Source organism: Tursiops truncatus, chromosome 3, assembly GCF_011762595.2.
Source record: "Tursiops truncatus isolate mTurTru1 chromosome 3, mTurTru1.mat.Y, whole genome shotgun sequence".
Taxonomy (NCBI): Eukaryota; Metazoa; Chordata; class Mammalia; order Artiodactyla; family Delphinidae; genus Tursiops; species Tursiops truncatus.
Window position 1 is genome coordinate 92,327,870 of NC_047036.1, and position 25,502 is coordinate 92,353,371.

Below are 25,502 nucleotides of genomic sequence, written 5' to 3' on the forward strand. Positions count from 1 at the left end.
AAGAAAGGAGGCTTTGTGTTCACAGTGTACCCTGTGTAGAACTCTACAACTGTCCTTATCACAATGCACTGTAACTTTGGCTTTGATTGTTTCCCTACCCCCTCACTGCAGTCTGTACAGTCTAAGATAAGGACATTGCGTTCTTCTTTTTCCTCTTTCCTAAGAAAACCTCAGTTTTGTTCAGGTCTCTGTCCCTCCTGCATGTGGTCCACATAGCTCAAGAAAGGCTACCTCTTTCCTCTCACGAATGGATCTGGTTGTTTAAGCCAGTGATTCTCAACCAGAGGTAAGTTTTCCCCTCCAAGGAACATTTGACAATGTGTGGACACATATTTGGTTGGCACAGCCAAGGCTTGCTCCAGGCATCCACTTGGTAGAGGCCAGAGATGCTGCTAAACATCCTACAATGAACGGGGCGGCCCCCTATCGCCTCCGCACTGGGCCCCTGGGCCCCATCAAAGAGTCATCTGGCCCCAAACAACAAAATACTACTGAGGTAGAGGCACTCTGGTTTAAGTCAGTGTTTGTGTGACTTTGTTTCCTGATCGTTAATGGTCTAGGGATGAATATGAACCATACGGATGCAAGGGACTGATATACCATGAATGGGAAAAAGATGGGATGATAAAGCTAGAAAGCTGGATTGTGGTTACATTGTGGCGAATTTTAAGTGGAAGACTAAGTATGGTCTTTGTATTGTAATGGAGCAGGGAGTAAGTACCGTGATTGAAAAGTATTTCAGGAGAGTAGGTCTACCATGTCACCCGCAGGATAGATGGGAGTGGGACGGGGCATGACAGCCAGGAGCGCCTGAGACAGCTATTGTTACATTTCCTGAGTGAGGTGACATGGTGGGTGGTCCTATTTAGGTCCCTAGTGGTTAGTGTAGTCTCCTACACCTAGAGGGACTCAAGAATGTTTCTTGAATAGTTGGTTTGCAACTGTTTTCTGGAACACAGTAAATAGATTATGATTCTGACCCAGTGTTCTTATTACTTAAAAGATCTGTGTCACCTAGATGTCTGTGATTACACGTGGAGAAAAAATAAAGTTTAATAAATTCCAAATTTCCCTGTGTTTTGAAAGGACATCATCTTAGGTAAATTTTGCATAAACACTAAAGGCAGTTTGTGTGTATGTGTGTGTGTGTGTCTGTGTGTGTGTGTGTGTATGTGTGTAGAAATGTTTTCTTGTAGAAGTACCTTTTGAGCATACTTTCCTGGGATAGATTTTTGGTACATGTGGCAGTGCCCTGTTGGGTTTCGAGTCTGACTCTGAGGTGAATGCCCAAGATCTCAATGTTGGGGTACCCTTTACCAGCTTCCTGGGGCTTCAGACGTGCAGAGGCAGCCCCCAGGCTTCTGCCCTATCCCACTGCCCCGTTTACTCGGCAGACCTGCCTTCCATCACTTTCCTGTCTGGTGAACACCGGCCCTGAAGGCATTAGGGAAGTTCACTGAGACTTGTTTTTTCCCTTTGTTCCTAGTAATGGTTCCAAGGTAAGTTTTTTTGGCAGGAAAACGACTGTGATGTTTTAGATTAATTCAGGGAAGCTCCTAGTGGACCCCTTAAACATCGCACCCACTGGCAGCCTAATCAGTACTTGCTGCTTTGGTAGTGTGCAAGGACATCTATAGTCCTGGCAATAAGCTTACAGAGAATTTATTCTTTATAATTGAGTGTAAAACATTGCTTTTTAAGGTGTGCTTTTCTGTACTCAAAAAAACTTAAGACTAAAAAACAAGACATTCTATAAATATATGTTTAATAACTTAGTTTTGTAAGTCCACCCCCCCTTTCCTTTTGATTGTTATAATGGAAAACATTGCTTTCAGTGATTAGAAGTAAAATGTTGATGGCAAATTTAAAAGACATTACGATCCTTTATATCTTTTTTCTCTTGGCAAAGCAATTTAATTAGGAAATAATCTTGTCCTCTAACATCTGACAATTACCATAAAATTATATCCCACTTGGTTGGCAACGAAACCAGTTTGTTCGAATTTGTAGCAAAATTTTGAGCTTTTACATTACTGTGAAAAGACAGTCAGATTTTAAATTAGAAAGATGAGGTTTAAAAAAAATCAGAAATGCAAAGAACCGCTTTTAAAACGCAATCTCCAATTTTCAGAAGTATGATTTCAGTGGGGCTGAGAGTGGGGAACCTACTAAATCCTTCAGGGAAGGAGAAGGGAGCACCTGGGGAGGGTGCTGATCACATCAGAGCTCAGCTCTTGCTGCCTGTGCACGCGTGTGACTGTGTGCACGCACGCGTGTGTGTGTATGTGTGTGCCTGCGTGTGTGCGCGCGCGCAGCCACAGGGCCGCTGGGGTGCTCGGGCCGCGGGCTTCCTCGCGGCCGGGAGCGGGGCGCGCGTCCCCGGCTGGGCAGACCCGGGTCGTGCGCAAACGCATGCAACGCCGGCTCTTTGTGTGTCTGTGTGGCTCCGCGCCGCCGCGGGCACCATTTTCTGCTCGGCTCGGGACAGGCACATAAAAGGGAAGGCGGCTGCCGCCCGTCGCCGTCCTCTTTCCCTCAGATGCCCTCTGCTGCAGGTTTATTATTACAGTACGGGCCGCGCCGCCTCTCCCCGCGGCCTTGGCCAGCCGCCGGGCTATGCAGCGCCCTGGCCGCCTTCACGCTTGGCTCGCCCCCAAACCGCCTCCTCCGCCTCCTTATTTGTCTGAAAAGCAACCGCACGTCGAGGCGAAGAAGCCCGCCGGGGCAACAGAGGCCGGGCCGGCGTGAGTGCGCGCCGCGCTGCGGGGGGCGGGGCCGGGGCGGCGCGCCTGTCTGCGGGACCCTTTGTCCCCCAGGCCCGGGCCAGCGCAGTGGGGGCAGCGGGGTGCCCGGGGTGCCGAGGGCCGGGGCGCGCGCTCGTTGGCCGCTCGCCGACCGGGCCCCGAGTCGCCGATTCCTGCCGAGTAAGCAGTCTGGCTCCGCCGCGGCAGCACAGTGGCAGCAAGGCTGGGGCGCTGGCGCCGCACCAGCCCATCAGAATTAGCTCATTGTTCACTAGCACACTAGCAGCAGAGAGAGGGAGAGAGAGAGAGGGAGAGAGAAAGAAACTGACTCTTAGAGAAAGAGACACACTCTTGGAGAGAGAGAGAGCGCGAGGCAGGGAGACCTTCCCCTCCTTTTTCCAAGGCTGCACTTCTTGGAAGTGAAGCTGGTTTGGGTTTTGTTTCCCTTCCCCCTCCTCCCTCCTCTTCCTCCACCCCTTTTCCCTCCCCCTGCCCCCTTTCCCCATCCCCCACCTGTCTTTCTAGCATGATACCCTTTTTCATCCACATTTGTGTTTCAGGTGTAGAGAGGAGAGAGTGAACAGGGAGCGGGGCTTTTGTCTGTAAGTATATGCCATTCCCATCCCCGGCCGGGAGCGCTGCTTTCTCTTTTGTGTCGATTTCTTTCCGTTGCTCTTAGCTGGACCCTTCAACCCTGCAGAGTTCATGCTTCTTCCCTCTTAATTTTAAAGAGCTGAAGCGTGTACTTGGAGAAATTCTGGCATTTTGGGTCCTACTGCATTAAGGCTGGAATTTAACTTGGGCTTTTTTTAAAAAAATGCACAAGTTAAGAGGGAGAATTCTTTTGCGAAGGGGTGGGGTTTTTTGCTTGTTGGTGTGGTTAATTTTTGTTCTTCTTGCTCATAAAGCATTGTTAGGAACTGTTTTGTTTCTTTTCATGAGATGCACTTTGGTGCATGCAAGCCTCCCCCCACCCCCCGCGCCTTTTATAAAATGAATTTGTGTCCCTCCATCCTTAGACTTTATTACCCTTTCAAAGCTGCTGTCGCCTCCTGGGGTCTTTCCAGGCATTCGATCTTGCAACACTTTTTTTTTTCCTGCATTTTCTTATAAAGCAGTTGAACTTCAGGGGAGGGAGGGCTTAAAAATAACTGACTGCTTTTTGCTTGATGATGATAATAATCTCATTTGCATTTATATGTATCTGTAATACCATTATAGGAAAACTCGAAGAGCTTAAGATACCCTGTTAGAGAACTTTTAGTTTCTCCATTCATCTTAATTTTTGTCTTAACTTATGTTAACAAAAGAACTGTGTTCTGATGACACAAAGGTTGAGAGGAAAATCACTGCAGCATGTACATTAATGTTTATTTGGTTTAGGGAGAAGGGCATAATGGTGTATATTCCTGACTTTTCCCCCTCAGTGTAGTTTTTTTTTTTTTTTTTTTTTTTTTAAGCACGGAAGGTTATGTAATGCAGTGCCATTTCCAAAAATATCCACTCTGAGGCATTACACTACGCGGTGGAAGGCTGATTCCTATTCTGCTGTCTTGATTGCAAATATACTGCCAGTAGTATGTCTGGGAACAAAGAGCAGCCAGAAAACAATCTATTTTTATCACTTGGTTCTACTTTTAAGTTTGAACTCCTGCAATTTAAAGATGAACCCAACAACAAGAATAGCCCAGGACTCTGGGAAGCTAGGTACCAGGGATTCCTTTGTCCCCTATTTAAGCCTACAGACCGATTGAAAAGCTCTTTCAGAAGCCCCAGTGGTTACAATAATTTGCATGTAACTTAGCTTAACCACAGAAAATGGTTATTTGTCTGTAGCCTCTAAACAGGCTTTCTCATTTGCTGACCTGTGGTGTGGCAATTTGTCTACTGTATTTAAACATATTTTGCAGGTTGGTTGGTCTCCTTGGACTGAAGAGAGGGAGGGTGCAAGGCCAAGACTGTTAAGGATTCTCAAAATGGTAAGCATTGGTCATCAGAGGAGATTCTCAGTTGCTTCTTATTAGTCTTTATTCCATATAAATATCAACCACCCACCTTCATCCTGCTTGAACCCTCCATTGTTCCTACCCCATCTGACCTTTCAAAGGTTCTGTCTCTAGCCTGGGGAGCTTTGCAGTACAGCAATTTATATGAACTGGATGTGGTGAATTAGGGATTAGGTCTTTTGATTTTCAATCATTTTGAATAGAAAACTGAAATTCCTCTTTCAGAAGGGGCGATTTATTTAACTCCAACAACAGAAACCATTCTCTTCTTTAAGAAGAGTGATATGTTGTGACATGCGTGGAAGAGGTGGCAGCAGTAGGGCTCAAACAAAGCAATGAGTCTTCTGTTAGAGATAGCCAGAACTTATCCCCCAAAATAGGAGTCTGTGTCCAGCTAATCCAACAGCTATAGAATCTGCTGTCTTTAAAAGCAATATATACATAGAGCATGGACTTTTATATTAATACACTGTCTATTGTATCTCTAACATAATTAGTGTTTTTTTGTTGTTGTTGATTTATAACTTCATTTATGAGAGATGTCTGCTCAGTTTTAGAAGATAAGCATGTTATCCTCTAAATGAAAGTGTAACTATTTCTGACAAGCATTATGATCCACAGAGGAGGAAGTTAAGTGTTTGATGACTGATTAAAGAAATAGATGAAATACACGTTATTAACAGTTGAATAAGTGTATTAATTTTCTTTGAAAAATTTCCTCTATGGAAATAAAGTTGAACTGAAAAATAGAACAGAAATGTCATGAAACTTTTCACTTAAGTACAGCATGTCCTCCTGCAGATGTTTATGCTCTTTAAAACACCTCTTTGCCACTTAGAGTGTGTGATTTCCAAATTTAGTTTTCATTTTTTCTTTTAAACGAGGGAGGAATTTAATGAATCAAAATTGAATCCGATGTACTTGATGTTTTCTTTGAGAACAATCGAAGTATAAGCTTCCAACGAGAAAAATGAATCAGAAGCAGTTAAATGAATTCTGTTTGAATTCTGTTAATAAGTAAGCTCTTATTTTTTGTATGTGCCTCACCTGTAATTTCAACAGGTGGGTGTCAAAGCACCTAATCAAATAGATCTTGTTTGGGCATAGATTGATAATGACCAAATTAAGGAACTTAAGGTTGGAGGCAAAAGGGATGAACAGAAAATTAAACTAATCAGGTTTTGTGCAAATGGTTCCTAACTCCATATTAAATTCCTAACTAGCCATTGTCATAGAGTTCTAGGATGGTAATAAAATAAACTGCTGCAAAGTATTTTTGTTTATTTAATTATCTTTTACTGTGACTGGCCACATCATCATGTCTTATAGCTCTTTATCCCAGAACCTTACCCTTTGTGTCACCATAGATAGACCGTGAAGATTCATGTGTGTTGTGATATGTCAGGTGACCAGTTTGGTTGAACATCAGTTTGACCACTGACTCTGCCAAAACTAGCCCTATAGATCAGACTCAAAGAGTAAATATCATGTTTCCATAGTAGTGAGCGGAGTGAGCTTTGTGGAAGGCAAGCATGTGTGCCAAAGCCGAGAATGAAAGTTGGAACGATTTGCATGCCGAAGAGCAAATTCGAGTTATTACTACATGTTGTCAATTTCTCACAGTTGTCGTTTATGTGTGGTGGCAGAATGAGAAATCACAATTTGTTGCTCTTGGAAGGATTTTGAGTCATGGAAAAATTCTCACAACTTTTTGGTGATCCTTTCATCAAGATGTCAGTCCCTTTTGGCACAAGCCCATTGCCTGAAATGAAACCACCGACAGTTATTGTCCGTGGGTGATTCCAAGTAACTTTCTAGCAATTCTCTTATTCCAGGAGGTCTGAGGTCTTCAAAGTCTTTTCACATTCTAATGTTAAAAAAAAATGTTTCGATTGTGTTTTTTTTAAAACTGATATTAGAGGGGTCTTATACCTCCTTTTCTCCTTTTTGGAAAAATGAAGTTATTTTCTTTCCTTGATTAAAACAGATTACTTTGCTGATCTCTGTAACTGGCTTTTTAAAGACTTAGCCCGTATACAGTAGAAACTAGTACTAGGGAAGCAATAGAGTTAACACCTGGCCACCTCTAGAAAATATACAAACATGCCTTTTCTGTTAAATGTGTATTTCCATTTACATAATTTAAAACATTAAAGAGGATCTAATTTCAGTGTATTTGAGCTGCTTAGTAAAGGGCCTATTCCAAATACAAATTTATAGTCAGCTCATTCCAGAGTAAGAAATTAACTAGTAGACTCCAGAATTCAAAACAGAGTGATTCAATATTTAGACATTTGACATACCCTAAAGTGATGTTTCACAACAATAATCTGAAGGCACTAAAGAATACTAATGTGCCTTTTGCATTACCAAAAAAATACAACTGCTTTGTTGACACTACAAGGCTTTAATCACATTGTATTCTGTGTAGGGGACCCTTTGGGCACAACTCCAGGGGGCACCATTTACATAGACTACAGTTCATCTGGGGTTTTGCCTTTTAGGAGGACTGTTAAAAGTTTTAATTTTGAGTGTGGTTTGCCTTATCTTAGTTTCCTAGAATTTTTTTTAAATAACTCATCCCTCAGCTTTTTCAGTTTTCTAGTAAACATACGTTTTTCTAGTCCCCACCCCACCCCCTTCTTTGCAATTAACAAGATATTGTGAGTCTGCAGAAATCTTCAGCATTTCTTTAATTTATATTTGGCTTTTTGTTAAATTTAATTTCTAAGATTATATTTTTATATGGGTCCTTGGTTTTTACTTAGCTGTTTTATTTTAAAGGTACTTGCTTCAGGTACATCACTGAGAAGAAAATATTTCAGGATGAGCAGATGGGTCTTATTGAATAGTTTGAAAAACTAAATTATTTAATTCCATGTCAAGAGTAAGTCCTTATTTTCAACATGACTGCCCTCTGTGCTGTAAACTTGCCTCCAAGTATGGATGTGCCATGGATTCACAGTGGCATAAGCATGGGTTCATTATGTTTTAACAGAGACCTAGGAATTGGAACAATTTTAGATTCTCTCTAAGACCGATGCTGAGCTTTTCAAAAAGATGAGTTGACTCCATTGTACCATTCATAGAGCTCTGCTTTCTGTACAGTCTGTGAAGTGGCATTCATGGGCTTACAAGGAGACTCTTTCAATAATCTCTCCATTAACATAAGGTTTCCTTGTTTGAAGAAAAATACAAAGATTGCGGAGGGATGAGGTCCTGTTGGTAGCTGTGCCGTTGGGTTTTGGAATGTAAATTTACAAGTTGCTTAGTGATTCTTGATTGTGGAGATGCTGAAAAGTACCTAGAAGGGTAATTTTAGATGGTACTATCTTCTCTTTCACCAGGCCTTCTAGCACACTGTGAGGGGAGAATTGGGAATTGTTTAGGGAATGAGGACAGTAGGGATGGTCTATCTGGGTTTAGCCCCAGTCCTGCTTCCTCTTGAACTAAATAGATATTTCAGGCAGGAGAAGATATTTAAGCAGAAATCTTGGAATAAACAGTTATTTAAAGCACCATTCTATTTTTTTTGTTTGTTTGTTTCTTCTGTTTTAACCTGATGCAATCCTTAAAAACTGGCATGTAAATCAGATCTTCATAAATACACTGAAGGAATTCACTTTATTTTAAACCCTAAGATGAATACTTTAAAATCAGAAAATACACTTCTAAAATATGAATACTTTAGTAAGCCAAATGAGTAACCTCCAGATTATGAGTCTTATACATCCTGTTCACTTACATTGGACCGACTGGGAGCCTTGGAGTGAAGTACTGTGGCTTCCTTGCTCTTGCACATATTTTTTTAAACGCTGTTTCTGGCTGGAAAGTCTTTTAAGGTCTTATTCTCACAACCAAAGTGAAATGGAGGGTTGAGATAATTATCTGAATAATTATGCTTAAAACAAAAAAAAAAGTTGATTTTTGTCTGATTCATCTTGGCTATTCAAAATGTTGCTGGAGTGAGGTAGGAGTGGGAGGGATTTGCCTGAATTATCTGAATAATTCCTTTCTTATTCAGGAAAAAACTAGCAATAAGGAAATCTTACCAGCAAATCCAATTTGAGTATACCAGAAAATATATTGCATGTACATGGACTGTGTCATCTTAGTTGATGAAGATACATTTAAAAAATTCTAATTTTAAACCACTCCTTTGCTTTGTACTGGAAAACAGGTTAACCATAAATCTCAGCCCACAGCTGTAGAAATTATGGTTACTAAAAATATTACTTATTGGTTCTAAATTTATCTGAAATGGGTATTTCTGGACATGTTTTGCACCTAAGGACAGCTTCAAGAGTCTCTCATCTCAGTGGTTTAAAAAACAGCAGTGATCCTGAAACTGATCTATTAGCGCATGACAGTATTAGCAGCTCTAATGGTTTGGGACTTAAGCATTAGCATGGCTCTCAACAAAATTCTAAATATCAATTCAGTTATTAGTAGCAGTGACATGGTATTAACCTAGTGTAACACTAGATTATACTCTCTTGCATTATTTGTTAGTTGGACCACATACATTTCTTTTACTGACCAGCTAAATTATAGGCTCCCAGAGGGTTTATAAACTTCATATATAGTGCTTAATAAAGTATTAAATATATGTTAGAAGCTCAGTAAATATTTGGTCTATACATGCTAATACCTATTAAGTTGGACTTTCAAAAAATTCATCGTTAATGACTTAATCTTGTTTAGTTTTGGTGGACTAGAAGTAATTTGTATCCTTCCATTCTTCTAAAGAGCTAGGAAGTTGAAGTGAGTGTAATTTTAGTTTCCACAGTAAATTATTTTCCTTCCCCCCCTTTTCTTTTTTAATGTACCTCAATGGCATATTGATTGTTTTTAATAAATTTATTTTATTTTATTTTTTTTGGCCACGTTGGGTCTTCGTTGCTGCAGGTGGGCTTTCTCTAGTTGCAGTGAGCGGGGGCTACTCTTTGTTGCGGTGCGCAGGCTTCTCACTGCAGTGGCTTCTCTTGTTGCGGAGCATGGGCTCTAGGCACGCGAGCTTCAGTAGTTGTGGCACACAGGCTCAGTAGTTGTGGCTTGTGGGCTCTAGAACGCAGGCTCAGTAGTTGTGGCGCATGGGCTTAGTTGCTCCGCGGCATGTGGGATCTTCCCAGACTGGGGCTTGAACCCGTGTCCCCTGCATTAGCAGGCGGATTCTTAACCACTGCACCACCAGGGAGATCATCCATTATTTATTAACAGGAGAAAAAAAATGTGCTTAAGCCATAAAGCCACTTGCCCAAAAAAGAATGGCTTGCAATTGCTCACCTTTACCAGCATTTAGAACCACACTCTGAACAACCTGGTACGATGCTAGTTCTCCAGGTTTGATCTAGCTGTGGTACTCAAAACTCACAGCAGCTTCTCCTGCAGTCCTAAAAATCCCCTCTGGGATCTAGGAGGACCTTTGCTCCCAGTTTTGGAACTTTAAAGAGTCTTTACTTATTTCCAGTATAATCTTATTCTGTGATATTATGAAAGTGGTCCCAAGAAAACAAAGATGCCATGTCTGAAAGTACTGAAGAAAATGAGAAGAGTAAAAAAAAAAAAAAAAGAAAAGAAAATGAGAAGAGTTAGCAGTAGGGTTATGCATATATTCCCATGTCAGCTGAACAAGTTTTTGTTGTTGAGCATTTTCTTTATGCTTAGTTCTTTGCATTATGGAAAGTGCACAGTTGGCCAGTGGCCTCAGTGGATTTATATTTTAGTTGTGGCAAGAAGACTAATATGCATGACAAACTTAAACATTGTCTTGCAGTATAATCTAGTGCTAAATTGTAAAATGCAGAAGAGTGGTATTATTGGGGACTGGGGATTATAGGCAAAAACTTTTTTTTAAGGAGGTAGAAATTCAGCTAGACCCAGAGATGACAAATGTATGGCATGTGTGCCACCACTGACTCCTGCTATATACCTGTGGCAGACATTGCTAATCAGTGTCTTGACGCTCATTATTATTATTCACCCTGAATATGATTTCCCAATCCTCACAATCTTGTTCTGTTAACAACTGATTGGAGTCGGCACAAAATTTGAAACTTAGAAGCTCTTTGAGAGCAGGTACTATGCCTTCTTCAGATTTTTAGGGCTTAGCATCAATCCTTAATAAATATTGAGTGAATGAAGAATTAAGAATATTCCGGTAGATTTAGTTGAGAGAAAAGCATATTTCTCATAAAAGAAAAGTATGCTTACAGGAGTGAGCATAATGCGTTTTTACTACAGTAGGGAATGTCCTCCTCCCTGTTTAGGGCCTCTGTGCTCTCGAAGACAGACCTCACACACTCGACCTAGAGGTTGAGGACTTGATGTGCTGAGCCAGAGGAAGCCACTGAGCGGGCATCTTGGAGATGGCCTGAGGCTCTCACTCAGGTTCCAGCCTGTCTCAGGTTCTTTGCGTTTTGATTGTGCCCAACAGAAAAGGGCACACACACTCACATACACCTTCTGATTGATTGTAAGCTTAATTTACTGCTGCCTCTCACTCTCTTTGGGTCAGGGTGGAGTGGTGGAAAAGAAAGAAGGTCCCTAGCTGGAGGGAGTTGGGAAGGGAGCATACGCTTAACCTCTTTCTTGGGAGAAGGTGGCAGCACTTCCACTGGTAAATGCCAGAGGGTTCGTCAGTGTCCACTTGGCCAGAGAGGGTGTTGCTGCCGTGCCAGCTGCATGAAAGGAGGCCCCATGCGTCCCTTCTGTGAGGCTAACTGGGTGTAGCCATGTGCTAATCAGTTGTAACCACACGCACCCAGCTGGTTCTCTCTCTCTACTTCTTCCTGATTAGCCAGATGTACGTATTCAGAGTTCAAGCCAACACTTACATCACCATAATAAAATTGTTTACAATTTGAGGCCTACAGGCTGTTACTAATTTAGTCAGTAGTCTAGTGACCATCATAAGGGAATCTTGTCACATGATACACAAAAGTTGGGGAAAGCCAAGACCAAGAAGGATTTTTCTGGAACCTCTTCTGGAAACAGCACAGACTCAGAAGGCATCAGCTGCAAGGTTTTCAATATGAAACGATTTTACCAGCTCCTTTGGCCCCTTCAGATGAGGTTGGACTCATCCCCTAAGTCTCTCAGTAAGTGACATAGGTAAGCACTGTTCCTTGAATTCCTTAAGCCTACTCCCACCTCATACTTTCAAGTATTTTTTTTCAACTTCGGTGTTTAAACCTTCATAAGTTTAATTTCTGTGGCTGGGCAGCCATGCCAGGAACTATGTGAACTCATCTTTTATTTCTAGCTACTATAGCATATATTTTCTTAGAGGGACCAGGCCACTTGTTATTCTGAACATGCCCCAGGAGGCCCTCCCTCTGTGCCTTTGCTTACTCAGTCCTAGAAAGAATGCTCCTCCTGACAAAATAAAGCTCTTCTTCCAGACTGAATTTAAATGACAACTCCTCCATGAAACTCACCCCAGGACATCCAGCAGGGATGATCTCATGCTCCTCTGTACACTCATCACACAACAGTCTACTTGTAGCTGGCTTCTTTCTGCATGCTTTTCTACCCTCCAAGATTGTAAACTTGAGACACGAACACTGACCACTAGTAAGTGAACATCAGGCCTCTTTTTATGATAGCAGTTGAGGCTGTGATGCCTCATTTTTTTCCTTTTCCTCTACCAGGATGGTGAGTTCAGATGTGGGAAAGTTTCGTCATTGAGAGGGAACTCTAGAACAGCTAGTGAAGTTGATTGGCATTCTTTTCCTACAAAGTAGAAGGATCCCCTAACCTTCATGGACCTTAGAATAGATTGCACCTCCATGAACCACTCTGACCACTGCTCCAGTACCTGTGTAGGAACTGGCACACTCTTAGTAATCGATAAATGTCTGTGGAATACATGAATGAGTCAGAGCTCAGGGATACGTGGAGATCTGTTATTTCTGGGCAGAACCGGGTGGTTCACCTTGAGATTTACAACTAGTAATAGCCCAACACTTTGCAGGGTCGCGACAGTGCAGATTGTAGAATGTATGACCCAGGAAATGAGATCACCGTGGACAGGTGATGAATTTGCTGCTGAAAACCCCTCTCACTGAATAAAGAAGGCTCAGTGTTTGTTAGGGAGGTAAAAGGGGAGAGTTAAGTCTAAGCACAATACAAAACCAGCTCTGTAGTTCTGTGCTCCCTTCCTCTACACTGCTTTAGACAGAAGAGGCCCTGAGAGTGTCCAGAAGGTTAGTTCGGTGTGGTCTGCTGGAAGAGGACTCTCATCTTTAGGGTGGAGTCACACATCCATCCAGAACACTGGCTGTGGGGTGCCGTTGTGCTCCAGGTCATCAATGGTGTTTTGCCAGTGGTCCCAGTTTGCCTCTCAGCAGTCTGACTAAGGCATTCATGACGGTAGAGCATCATCTGCTCTGGTTTCACAAGGTAATGATATCTTCATAAGTGAAATGATTGCCTCTTATTACCTTAGAATGGTTTCCAGTCTAAGCTTTGTGCCTGAAAAGTGTTAGGATTATCTAGCTGGAAGTATTTTTAAACCCTTGATTTTACACTATCCTTGTTTATCCTCACTTTCATAGACTAAAATACAAACATAATTCGTGTTTGAAAAGGAGAAGGAGAAGATATTTAAGAGAATGTGCTTGATGAAAGGAAGGTCTCTTTGCCCCTTTTAAGCTGAAATTGGGAACCAGAGCCATTGACTGGAAAGAAAGGGAGAATGGCTGAATAGTTGTTGCCAGTGAAAATATGAGCCAGAGACTCATACCAATAGGCAATTAAAACAAGAGGGAGATTCATAACGTGCACAGAAGTTTTGGTGTCGTTGCCCGGTTCTAGCTCTTCTCCCTTCTCCACTCCAGCCCTTACTCAGATCACCATCACACACCAGTGTCCTTTGATTACTGGGGCAGGTAACAGCCTTCCTGTCTGAATTGTGTTTGATACAATTCCAGCAGGGAAAAATACTGCAGTCCAGTGGCTGAACAGGGAGAAATCTACAAAAGTTGGGTTTAAAATGGGTCCAGGCATTTTGAGGTCACTTTTATTGGATAAAGTCAGTGTCAGATATAGAACCCATTCTTGGACAGGAAAGAGTAGAAATTAGAAGATACTGCGTGTTTGGCAGCCAGCGTTAAGAACTGTCAAGGAAAAACTAGCGTCTGTAGTTAGATGAATAAAACTTATTGACTAAGATACTTATAAACATGACCCAAGTAAGGGATTGTTATCAAGTACTTTACTAAGAAGGACTGTTTCATGTCCTTCATTGTCGTCATAGTGAAAGTTACCAAAAGGCTTACTGAGACCATGAGGGGAGAGAGTCTGTTCTTATGCACCTTTGCCAGGTGGTTGCTGAACCTGCGTGCACTGTTGGCAGCACATGGTTGAACATTTAGCCTAGTGCCTGCTGCGTTGTAGGGACTCAGTTAACACTGGCTGAGAGAATGAATACTGGGCAGGGAACGGACCCACTGTTTGAAAGATGCGATCTCATGTACTTTCTGTGGTTGCATGGCTAAGAGAATTAGAATTTGAAAAGATGAATTCATTAACTAGCCCTCTCCTTTCCTGAATAGATATCCAGGATTTGGTGGCTTAGCTCTGAAAAACTTTTTTGAGAAAAAAAAAAAAAAGGGTTTTCTTTGCTACTTTGGCACTTCCAGCCCAAGGTCATGGGGACATTTTCTTTGATAATATGTTCATTCTCTAGAGCTGAAAGCTACCTACTAAATATTAAATGCTTCACAGAAAGTAAGTACTTGGTAACTATTTCTTGATTTATTGATTGGATAGTCAATTAATATATCTACTCAACCAATTCAGTTAATAGAGCATCAAAAATTCTGCCTACATCTTCTTGGAGCCCTTCTCATCTTTGTAATTTTGATCCTTAGTCACCTGGATTTGACTGTTTCCAAAGCCTAGGTGCTCTGGACCACAACTAAGGCTCCATTTCATGTGCCCTGTGGAGACTTAGGTCTAATTATACATCACAGAATGCCTCTGGCCTTTGGATGTTTTGTTCATTTCTTGATAATAGAATCTCAAATTGTTCTGATCTTGTTATCAAGGTCTGGGAGTCAAGTCTCCATATCTTTTCATTTCATCTTCATTAAGCCTATGCTTTTTTTTTTCATGAGGACTCCTTTTGAAACTTTAATTTTCTTTTACAGGATTAATTGTCTACACTGTCACAATCAATTCAATCAGAAATTCAATTAAATTTGTTTCTTTGGCATCATATAAACAATTCATCTGATAGTTAATGTGAATTCTTACCAAATTGATCAGTATTCTTACGTTGTTCAGACAAACCCAGAGGGGCACTATGTCTTTGACTGATTGAATACAGTACTCTGCCTGTAGTCTGAGGATCAGATACTACTTTCCTTGTTATTTTCTATTTGTTACCTTCATGATAGAAATAACTAATAATTGGCTTGTTCCCTGATCTCTATGTTTCCATTTTTCTGTCTTTAGTACTGACTGCATTTCTACTACATTAATTAAAAGTTTCCAAATGGAATCGGGTTAAATTTTTTTTTCTTTCTGAATTACCATTCTTAGTAGTTTCCACACTGCCTCTCTGGTCTAATAAGTGTTTGTTTTCTTCCTCTTCAACTAGGATTACTTTATATGTAGTGTATGGTTTGGATATCTGTATATCATTGGTAAAGATAAGAGTTTAATTCTCCTTTGACTAAACAGTTTGTTCTGAAATTGAAATTTTGAAAAGCAGAGTTACAGTGAACATGATTTCAAAGGCATCTGATGAAAGAAAAATATTCTGGATTAGACTGTCCGTTACTAGGCCATCAGAGAAGAAGTCGTTTGAGAGTTCATTTAGGGGTCATATGAAAACCATTTGTTTCTCAGCAAATGCCCTTTGTAATTAGCTGCAGTGTTTGCTAGATATTTATATTGTGCTGAACATTTCCTTCCAGGGAAAACTGAAAAAGACAAAACTGTGGTGATGAGTGTTGCTGGGGTTTAATTAGATCCGCAGCCCTCATGTAGCCAAGCGAGAGTTGCTGCTCTAAGAGTAGTCTTTCCCCCACTACTGTAGTGACATGTGGACGAGCACACCCTCTGTGCCCTCAGACAGTGCTGATTTTTTTAGGTAAGTTAATTTTGAGGGCAGCTATTTATCAGAAACACAGCTGGCAGAGTAACAAATATTTCTGAGAAAACTACTCTTGATAGTAGGTGTCAGAAATCTATCTAAATTTCATCACAAGGGCACTAAGTGGAGATGCTCAGCACCTACTTGGGGGTTGAAAACAGGCCCCAGCTCTCAGGAGCCTCATGACGCCACTGCAGGTAGCTCTGGGGAAATAGCAGAGAAGATCGATATTGAGAGACCGTGTTCTCTGAGAAGAGAGACTGGGTTCGCATCCTGTCTTCTCCATTTCTTGGGTGTGTGATCTTGGGCAGGCTCCCTGACTGCTCCCCCTCAGCATTCTCATCTGTCAGACTGTGAGGGTGATGATAATAACAGCTACCCCAGATCCACTTAGTCCTTGTGTGCTGGGCCCTGTTGCCGCGGCTTTACAGGTATTGATGCACTTCATCCTTGCGACAGCACCCTGAGGATTAAATGAGTGTGCCTGGAAAACATGCCTAAAATTAAAAAAAAAAAAAAAAAAATTACAATGAACTCTAGTATGCATTGCCATGGGAAACTGTGGGTCTCCAAATTTACATACTCTGCCCGTGTGGGTTCCAACAACCCTCATGCATTGCTCACAGTTCTCTTCCTTTGGAGTAGTATAGTTTTGCTGATTGGTTTGCAATGGAAGAAGGACTGAGGGGGAAAAGCCCAGAAGATGTCAATGTCAATGTATTCTGTTGTCGCAGAATGCAGTCAGGACTTGGAATGAAGTTCTGAGTTTCCAAAGCTGGCTTTTTCGCGTCAGTTGGAATATGTGATCCCTTTCCCAGGGAATTTAGCCTCCTAATTTGGCATTCCTTTTGCAGTTATCTTCACAGCTCTTGAAGTATTTTTTGGGTGACTCCCAGTACCGAAACACCTTGTCTATTTGGGTTGGTGGCCGCCCCCATAGGTCTTCTCTGCTTCCCATGGTACTGCCTGGCTGAGCCTTTGTCAGGGAGAAGACTAATACTGAATCAGACCAAGCTGTACTCAGTGGGGCTGAAAATCCAGGTGGTGTACAGGGGCACGTCCATCCTAACCTTATTCTATTCCTCTTGTACTTTTAGCTTTTTGCCAGTTTTCATAGAGGACAGGTTACTGGAAGCCTCTTAGTGCCCTGTTTGTGACCTAAACACTTACAGCATGCAGATACGGATCTGGCTATATTTTCCCCCTTTTTAAAGCCAAACTTCTTATAAGATAATCAACTAGCCTCTGATTTAAACCAGTTTTAATTACACCCTCTCCACAACAGAAACCATTTTCCCTCCAAATTTGGTGATCTGTTATGATGCTGTTTGCTGTTAAAGAGTTATCAGTCTTTGAATGACCAAGACGGTGCAAGACAAGCACTGAACTGTGAAATGTGTTTTGCTAAATGCTGAGCGGTTTGCAGCTGCCAGCAGAAGAGGGTGCATTGATGGAAAGCGAGAATAACTTCTTTCGGAATGAGCACTTTGGGAGAAAATACACACTTTCTGGAAAAGTCAGTCTTGCTCATGTCATCAATAGGAATGCTTTGAAATGTCCACAAGCTCGTCAAAAGCAACTGGTTATCTCATCATTCATCCAGATCAAGAAGAACCCCAAATCCTTATGTCCAGATAAATAAATACCTATTGCACTAGCCTTTGATTGAGGGCTTTAGCGAAAGAAATCTGAGTTTTGAGGACTTATTCTTCCATGTTGTTGGTGAAAAGTTTTATAAGATTTTAGTGGATGGTGCAGTAACTTCAGGACAAGAGGAAAGAAAAATCAGTATTCTTGGTGAGTAGAAATCAGACTTCTTGTAGTTGTTTGAAACCCAGCATACCTAAAATTATTCAAACCAGCTAATAAAAGCAAGTCTAGATGTTTCCTATTAACCTTGGAATGTGCTTGGAAAAAGTCCTGCTAGTTCCAGATGTCTAGTATTGGAAAGCATATCAACAGCGTGACTCTCATTTGTGACAGAGAATACAGTTCAAAAATTCCTAAGTGCAGTTTGGTGCACTGGGGCCCAATATGGTTTTCTTTCTTTCCTTCCTTCCGTCCTTCCTTCGTTTTCCTGTTTTTCAGTCTTTTGCTCTCTTTCTTTCTTCCTCTCTTCCCTCCCTTCATTCCCTTTCATCCTTCCTTCTTCTTTTCTTTCACCTTAAAAGTAGGAGAAACATTGCAAGATGTGGTGTTTTTCTGATTTCTTGGTTACAAATGAAAACCAATTTATATAAGGGAATAAGGTGGTCCAGACTTAGAACTCAGACGTGTTAAGTAAATATTTATTCTGGTTCCACTCCAGGGAGGTAAAGATTTTATTAACATATTTTTTGAGGTCATGGGGCAAGGAGAAGCTTATGCTGTGCTTAAATGCCTGAGGGGCCTTTTCTTTTTTCTTGCTAGTTAACAAAGGCCAGTATTTTTTTTCTGCTGAAAAGAGCAAATGTCTTGTTTTGTGGCCTGCACTTTCTTATTGTTCACTCACAAACTGCTTAATCTCAAACTAGAGTTTTTACAAGCTGCTTTATTTTTTCCCTTTGTTCAGAAAATCTCTTCTTAGATATCCCTTATGAGATTTGTTTCCAAGCTTTCTTCTTGTACTTTTTCTCCTGGTTTACTTTGGGCTGTTATCAGCTTTTTGTACTTTGTTTTGTCTTCATCACTGAAAAGAAAAGTCACCCATTAAAAGTCTAGATTTGAAGTGTTGAACTTAATTCCCGGAGTCCAGTCCACATTTTGGCTCTGATTCCTGTACCAGGCTGACCTCCAGCCCAGGGGAGGGTGCCTTGGCAGAAATCTGAGAATTCCTCGATCAGTAACTCCCTTTTTTGGATTTATGGAGCCTTTAGGTGGATTGCTTTGTGTTAGGCACGTTCCTGTTGGAAAGGAATGAGGCTGGGATGAGAGGAGTTTGCACAATACAAACGTTTGCAACTGACCTCGGGTTCAGCACACTGAGTTCTCCAGCTACTGCTTCACCCCTGCCTTGAACCACACGCCATCCAAACCCCCCAAACTCACATAGCGCATGGTTTCAAAGAGGGGTGACAGAGCAGAGTTGGGTAATGTTGTTAACCTTTTGTGACTTGCTCCTGACTTGATTCCTGGCTCCTCTAACTCTTTGTTCTTATTCATAGAAATCAAATTTTAAAAGACTCAGCAGCCAAACAAGCAGAATATTATATTGTGGAACAGAGTGACTGTGAAAGCTCTTTGTGCTGACGATTAATTTCACATGTAAACACTTTCATTTTGTTGCCAGTGAGGAGACTTCCTTTTCCTTTCTCTGCCTAGTTGAAATCTAGAAATGAAATTCCACAGCTGTCAGGCTCCCACATATTCATCAACGGCCTCTCAAGATGGCTTCACAACCAGCAGAGGGAATCTAGAGGATTCCACTATTAAACTCTACACAGCTTGTTTCAAACACCCCAACTCACAAAGTAAAGAGATATGAATCCTTTGCCTGCCTGACCTGTAATCACGGGCAGTAACATAATCTGCTGCATAATAGTAATAAAATGTGGACATTTTCTGTGCCCATAGTAAACATATGCACCCAAAGCAAAGTTAATACCAGTGGGCTTAACCAGTTTGTGAGCTATGAACCCGGTTGTCTCTCCCACCCTCATTTCTACAGATTAAGAACTTACCAGGCCATGGAAAAACCGGGAGTGTCAGCAAGTGTTGTAATACAGCAGTGCCCTAAAAGGCCATGCCTTCCTTTCTAGCAGGAGGGCATTTGTGGTTGAGTGCAACAGTCAGGTGCTTGTAAGTCTTTCTCTGTGATTACCCGTTGTTACCACAGCCAGCTCCTGTGTGTGTGTGTGTGTGTGTGTGTGTGTGTGTGTGTGTATTTAAGTTAGGTCGCTGCATGTTTCACTTAGTTCTCGAACCAGAATGTTGGCCAACTTAGGGACCAACTAACACTTTTATTTTACTTTCCAGAATCTGCAGAGGTGACGTACACTATCTGAATGACCCAGTGTTCTGCATATTTATCTTTTGGTCTTCTAATTGCAGGTCATTTCCCCCACTGTGTACTCCATCTCCAAGCAGCATTCACAGGGTTAGGCAGATCTCTAAGAGTGGGTCTCTAGAGAGACAGCTCAGTGCATCATCTTTTGGCACCATCTAATCTTTGATGTAATGCTGTTCAGAGAAAATGACCTTGTAACTCATTTATGGTTTCAGTTTACATTCTGCCCTCTCCCATGACCAGTAACACCTGGGAGAAGACTGACTTTTGAGGGAGATTCTTAATAGCACCACTTCAAAGGGTATTTGCAGAAATGAAGAGCATGTATGTGCACATAAATTCTCCTTGTATTACAGTACTGGGTTTCACAACCTCCCAGCCAATTAGGCAGAATAGAACTTGGCTCCACGCGCGCGCACACACACACACACACACACACATTGGCAGAGAGATGATAAAATATACTCCTTTGCTGCTCAAAGAATTAATTATGCAGGTTGGACATCTGCCACTCTAGTTCCCTCTCCTAATTGCTGGGGGTGGGCACCTATCCTTGGTAAGTCATAAAAAGACCATTGTTTAAGCACATAGAATCCCACTAAGGGTAGAAAATAATATTATAATTATGGTCATTAACAAGCAAGCCATGCAACATCTTCATAGCAGGTTTCTGAGAAGTTACGTTAACCAGCGAAATAAGCAGCGTATATGTCTGTGGTATACTTAGGCTCCGAATAAAGCCATGACCCTGCTTTGAAGATTGTTCTCATATAACAGTCTCCCCAAAGAAATATTGATAAAGACAGTAAATGAGCAGAGGAAAATACGAATTTAGAAACAGGTACTAAATAGATATAGTTCAAAATTTACATGCAGTTTGGTAGAAGTGATAGGAAGCATGTCAATTAGATTGATTCTGTATGTGGACTATACTGTTGGAAAATAAATAGCAGGTTTTGCCATGAAAAGCTTGAGAGGTTAGAAAAAATAATTTGAATGATAATCTAGTTGGCATTTTGAGGGGCCGGGGTACCTTGCCTGAGTGGTCTCTGATTCCTCCACATTTTATTTTTCTAATTTGGCAATAATCATTGCAAGCTAATTGTCTTATAGACTTTAAAAAATGAGGTTATTTTTCACTATGCATTGCCCTGAGAATAAAACAAGCCTGGAAAGAAAGAAGGAAATAAAGATTACAAAAGGCAAAAACCATGAGCATTTTCTTCTAAACTTGTATGCAGTGATAGACAATTGAAACTTAAATGCCCAACCATCAAATACATTTAAGGGAATGAGGAAGAAATAGTACCTTTTCTCCATAAAACTATATTAGTGGGTTAAAATATATAAAGTATACTTGAAAGCAAAAAAAATTGGTTTTAACTAAGAATTGCTCATGGATATCTAAATACATATCTATCATGATTAGTGTATTTAAACCAACATGATTCTTCATGTTCTGTTGTTTCTAAACATAGTCATCAATGAGATAAATGTGGCGTTATAGAAAAAGACGCAATGACTAACATATTCAATGAGCATAAACACTCAACCTTCCCCCGAATTCAAGCAAAACCTTTGCATGTTCTCCAATTTAAAACATTAAAATATTTCATCCCCTCTGTATTTTCACAAATACTGATGTTTTCTTAATTGCTGAGGCTATAGCTTGCTTCTCTGATTCCTGACATCTGGAAGAGCAGTATTCGAGAGGGTTTGAGGATTTTACTTGAGCAAAAACAAACAGTTGTTTATTTTATATATGGAAGACAGTTTTAAGAGAACACACTTCTCTTGTGAAGACTAAGACAAACTTTGGTTTACTTGTTTAATAAAACAACAGTTGTGAGGGATTCCCATGTGCTTACATTTCTGAGGTGCTCACACCACCAAGAGAGAACTTGGTGAAGTTTAAGAGAGGAAAAGTTAGTTTAACCGGTCTTCATGAAAAACACAAACTTGAATCCAGAAACCTGAATGCAAGGGATACAATTTAAACCATGTGTCCACTTTCGGAGCATCAGTTGACTAATACCAAGAAGAATGAACAGATTTGGGGTCCAGCAAGCACAGATGCTCTCCGGAAAGATAGATCAACTTACCTTCTTTTCTGACCCACATATTTATCAGCACTCAGAAGCCTCTATCACAGGATCATTGTCAGCTTCTGATATTCTGAACTAGGTAAGAAGCAGCCTGTGAGGTTGCATCTGTGTCGTTACTATTGTGGCCACTGAGAGCTGTAGCGAGATCTGGCCGTGGAGGTGCCTCCCCCCACAGAGTTCATTACATCCTTACCCCTCAGCCTTCTGTCTTCCTTGGCTTGCATCTGGCAGCCATCACATACCCTCCCAGATCCCTCGCTGCCACCCTTACTTCCTCTCTTGACAGCACTAGTGGATGTCTTGCTAAATGTTGGTTTTGTTTGTTTTTTTAAATTTGTTGATGGATATTCCAACTGCTATTACAGTTGACATAACCTATACATTTTTTAAAATTGCACTTAAAACACACTGTGTTAGTTTCCTAGGGCTGTCAAAACAGAGTACCCCAGACTAGGTGGCTTAAACAACAGAAATTTATTTTCTCACAATTCTGGAGTCTCGAGATCTGAGGTCAAGGTGTCAGCAGGGTTGGTTTCTTCTGAGCCCTCTCACCTTGACTTGTAGATGGCTGTCTTCTCCCTGTGTCTTCACATGGTCTTCCCTCTGTGTAGATGTGTCCTGATTTCCTCCTCTTATAGGTACACCAGTCATAATGGATTAGGGCCCACCCATATGACCACATTTTAACTTAATTACCTCTTTATTACCCTATTTCCAAATTCAGTTACATTCTGAAGTATTGGGGGTTAGGACTTCAACATATGGATTTTGGGGGAAACACAGTTCAGCCCATAGCACATGCTTTAAAATGATCTTTTAGAGGATCTATCGCCCCTGCTGTTTGCCTCCCCTGCCCCTTGATTTGAGTTCCTAGGAGTCAGGAACTCTATTTTTCTTCTTGTGATATCCAGAGTCTATCTGTGTGCAGCACGCTGCGGGCATTTCACAAACTCATGGTGAATGCCTGCATGGACAAAGGTATTCTAAGTTATTTGAGAGTAAGGATAATGATTGTCATTGATTTTTTTCCTCTTAAGTCCTTCATGTTAAGAGTCTTCAAAACACCACAGGTATAGGAATGAACAAAGCTGTAATGTAGGTAGCATATATTTCTAATAATCTACCACCTTTTCCCCAAACCAAAAAATAAAAGTTTAACTACTCCCCTTTAGATTCTGTGTCCAGGGATATACTGAGTTCTTAGAGACCAGCCAGACAGGTGTTAAGAATGTAATTGAGATTCTTATATGTCCCTGCCATTTTGGGCTTAAAATTCTGACTCAGAAGGAGACAAGATGAATTTACCACAAGGCCAAAGTGACATTTATTTTTCGTAACATATACACTGATTACTTTATGATTCACACACTAAGAAAATGCCTAATTAGAAATGCCCTTGGTCAATCTGTAGCTAAATTAATATGTTTCAAAAGAACAAATTTGAAGTAGGGAAGGAACTTTCCTTAGTCATGGATTTGCCGGCAGATACTCATTGGCATACAGTCGCTGGCTGTTTTTCTTTAAAAAAAAGGAAATTTCTTGGAAAAAAAACTTGTAATAAGTATTGTAACAGTAAGTATAATAATTTCTGAGGGGTAAGCTATTTTTCCCTACAGATCAGACTTGGGTGGCTTCAGTATTCATGTTTTGGACCTAGAAGTTAAATGCTAATGTAGTGTCATTTTGTTAAAGTAGAATATCATAAAAAAGCATAAGAAAACAGATACAACATTTACTTGATTTTGCTTTTCATTGCATCCATGTGTCTACTATGTTTCTACATGTATTTCTATCAATGTTTTTGGTTTACAGTAGAGTATTATTTCTTGCTGATATGTGTCATGTTTTTAATTATACGTAAAGCATGCCTTGAAAAGCAGTAATGTAGAGATGTCATCGTCTTTTATCTATTTATTTGAGTGAATTTACAGTAGGTCCCAATTTGAGATCTCCTATAATTTCCCAAAGTGGGATTCTGTGTGCTGTAACTTTCTTTTAAGCCTTAAACAAAGCTTGTGTATCTAAGATGGCAGTTTTGTTCTTTTCACCCATTCCTGGTTCAGGGGAATGTCAGTGGTGGCTGTTTGTCCCAGACAAGGCAGATGGTGGCATTCTCCTAGAAGGAACTGAGCAGAGCAGGGAAAGCTGAGCAAGAGGCAGGAGTTTGGGGTTGGGGGAACCGCATGGCCCAGAAAGCAGACCCAGTCCGAAGTCAGAAAACAGGCCCAGTTCTTGCAGCATGAGCTCTCAAATATTTAAGACCTAAATGTGTGTGGTGGCTGTGGACTGGTGTAATTTTGAAAGAGAGGTGGTAGGCAATTTGCATTCTGGGATAATTCGAGGGCATCAGGATGGCGGAAAGAACCCAGCTTCAGAACCTGGGAGCCTGGCTTGAGTTTGAGTCCTATCCTGCACTGTGTGACTTTGGGCAAGTCATGTGACCTGTCTGAGTTTCAGTTTCCTCTTCGCTGTAATGATAAGACCTATTTACAACCTACCTTCAGGATAAATTAGGTAATGCATGTAAGATTGCTTCGTACAGTGGGATGTGCCATAAATGTCCCTGGGGTTGAGCAAAGATAGTTTCTGTTAGACTCTCCCACAAAACAGGCACAGCCGTCACATTTTGTGCCTCAGACCCCCTGACAGAAGTGACTGATGGGGACATTGAAAACATTGCAGTCAGCCCGATGATTAGGCTACCACATCTAGTGCTTTCAAACATAAACAAAAAAAGACATACAAGTCTGTTAACCAATTAATGAGGTGTAATTCTTAATATTATTTATTAAATGTGAAGCTCATTTACAGCATCCAGAGAATCAGATCTGGAGGGAATCTTACCTAATTTTCTCCCCTCCCTTCAAGCAGGGCTGTATCAAATGTAAATTAGCCCTGACAGATGGTTGTTGGATTCGGTTTCTAAATTTCTTAAAGAAGATTTCACAGTTTTCCTCTCTAAATTCTTTTAGTAATTTAACAATTCTTATGCCAAGTTCTTCCTTACAGCTGACCTAAATCTGTAGTTGTAATTTAAGTCCTTATCCCCTCTCCTGCCTTTACCAGAGATGGAGAACAGCTAGTCAGCAACCTTCTTAGGATCGTCATAACCCTTTTTAATATTGAAAGAAGAGTTGCTCAGTGGGACTCACTCTCTCCACCTCGTCCCACCCCTGCCCCACCCCCATATGCAACAGCTAGCGTTTTCTGAATCATTCATGGCGATGCCACCAGTCCCCTGCCCTGCCCCTCTCTGAGACACTTGGCTACTTTCAGGCAGCTGGGCAGAGTACGTTGTCAGCGGACATGTGGATCTGGGGAGGATGCAGGCTGCTTCTTCCTTTCCTCCATATGTTTTGTGCATAATTGAGCCTTCTAATAAATGAATCAGGATTTAACAGTGTTTGGTGGGTACATGACACATTTATCTCATAAACATGGAGTTTTGCAAGGATGCTTATCACAGGTTGCTTTGAAAATTAGGCCTCCCCGGTGCCTTCGTTTGCTCAGGCAGTAAGCCACGAAGCTACCACTTTGCATGCTAAAAGATAGCACTGA

The 25,502-nt window shown here is 41.1% G+C and overlaps 1 protein-coding gene across 5 annotated transcripts in view; it reads left to right on the forward strand.

Annotated features, from left to right (window-relative positions):
• Window positions 1–267: 267 nt before the first annotated feature.
• The window catches only part of NREP (neuronal regeneration related protein), a 31,573-nt gene continuing 6,338 nt past the window's right edge, over window positions 268–25,502 (forward strand). Inside the window, exons 1-3 of one of the 5 annotated variants that reach the window (XM_033853091.2) lie at window positions 268–286; window positions 3,305–3,346; window positions 4,655–4,723. In XM_033853091.2, the coding sequence (XP_033708982.1) occupies window positions 4,721–4,723 (3 nt within the window). In that variant the 5' untranslated portion in view covers window positions 268–286; window positions 3,305–3,346; window positions 4,655–4,720. Of the gene's footprint in view, window positions 287–2,547; window positions 2,745–2,809; window positions 2,925–3,029; window positions 3,118–3,163; window positions 3,347–4,654; window positions 4,724–25,502 lie in introns of those variants that run through there. The other 4 variants (XM_019940837.3, XM_019940838.3, XM_073802405.1 and 1 more) reach the window with 4 other exon arrangements.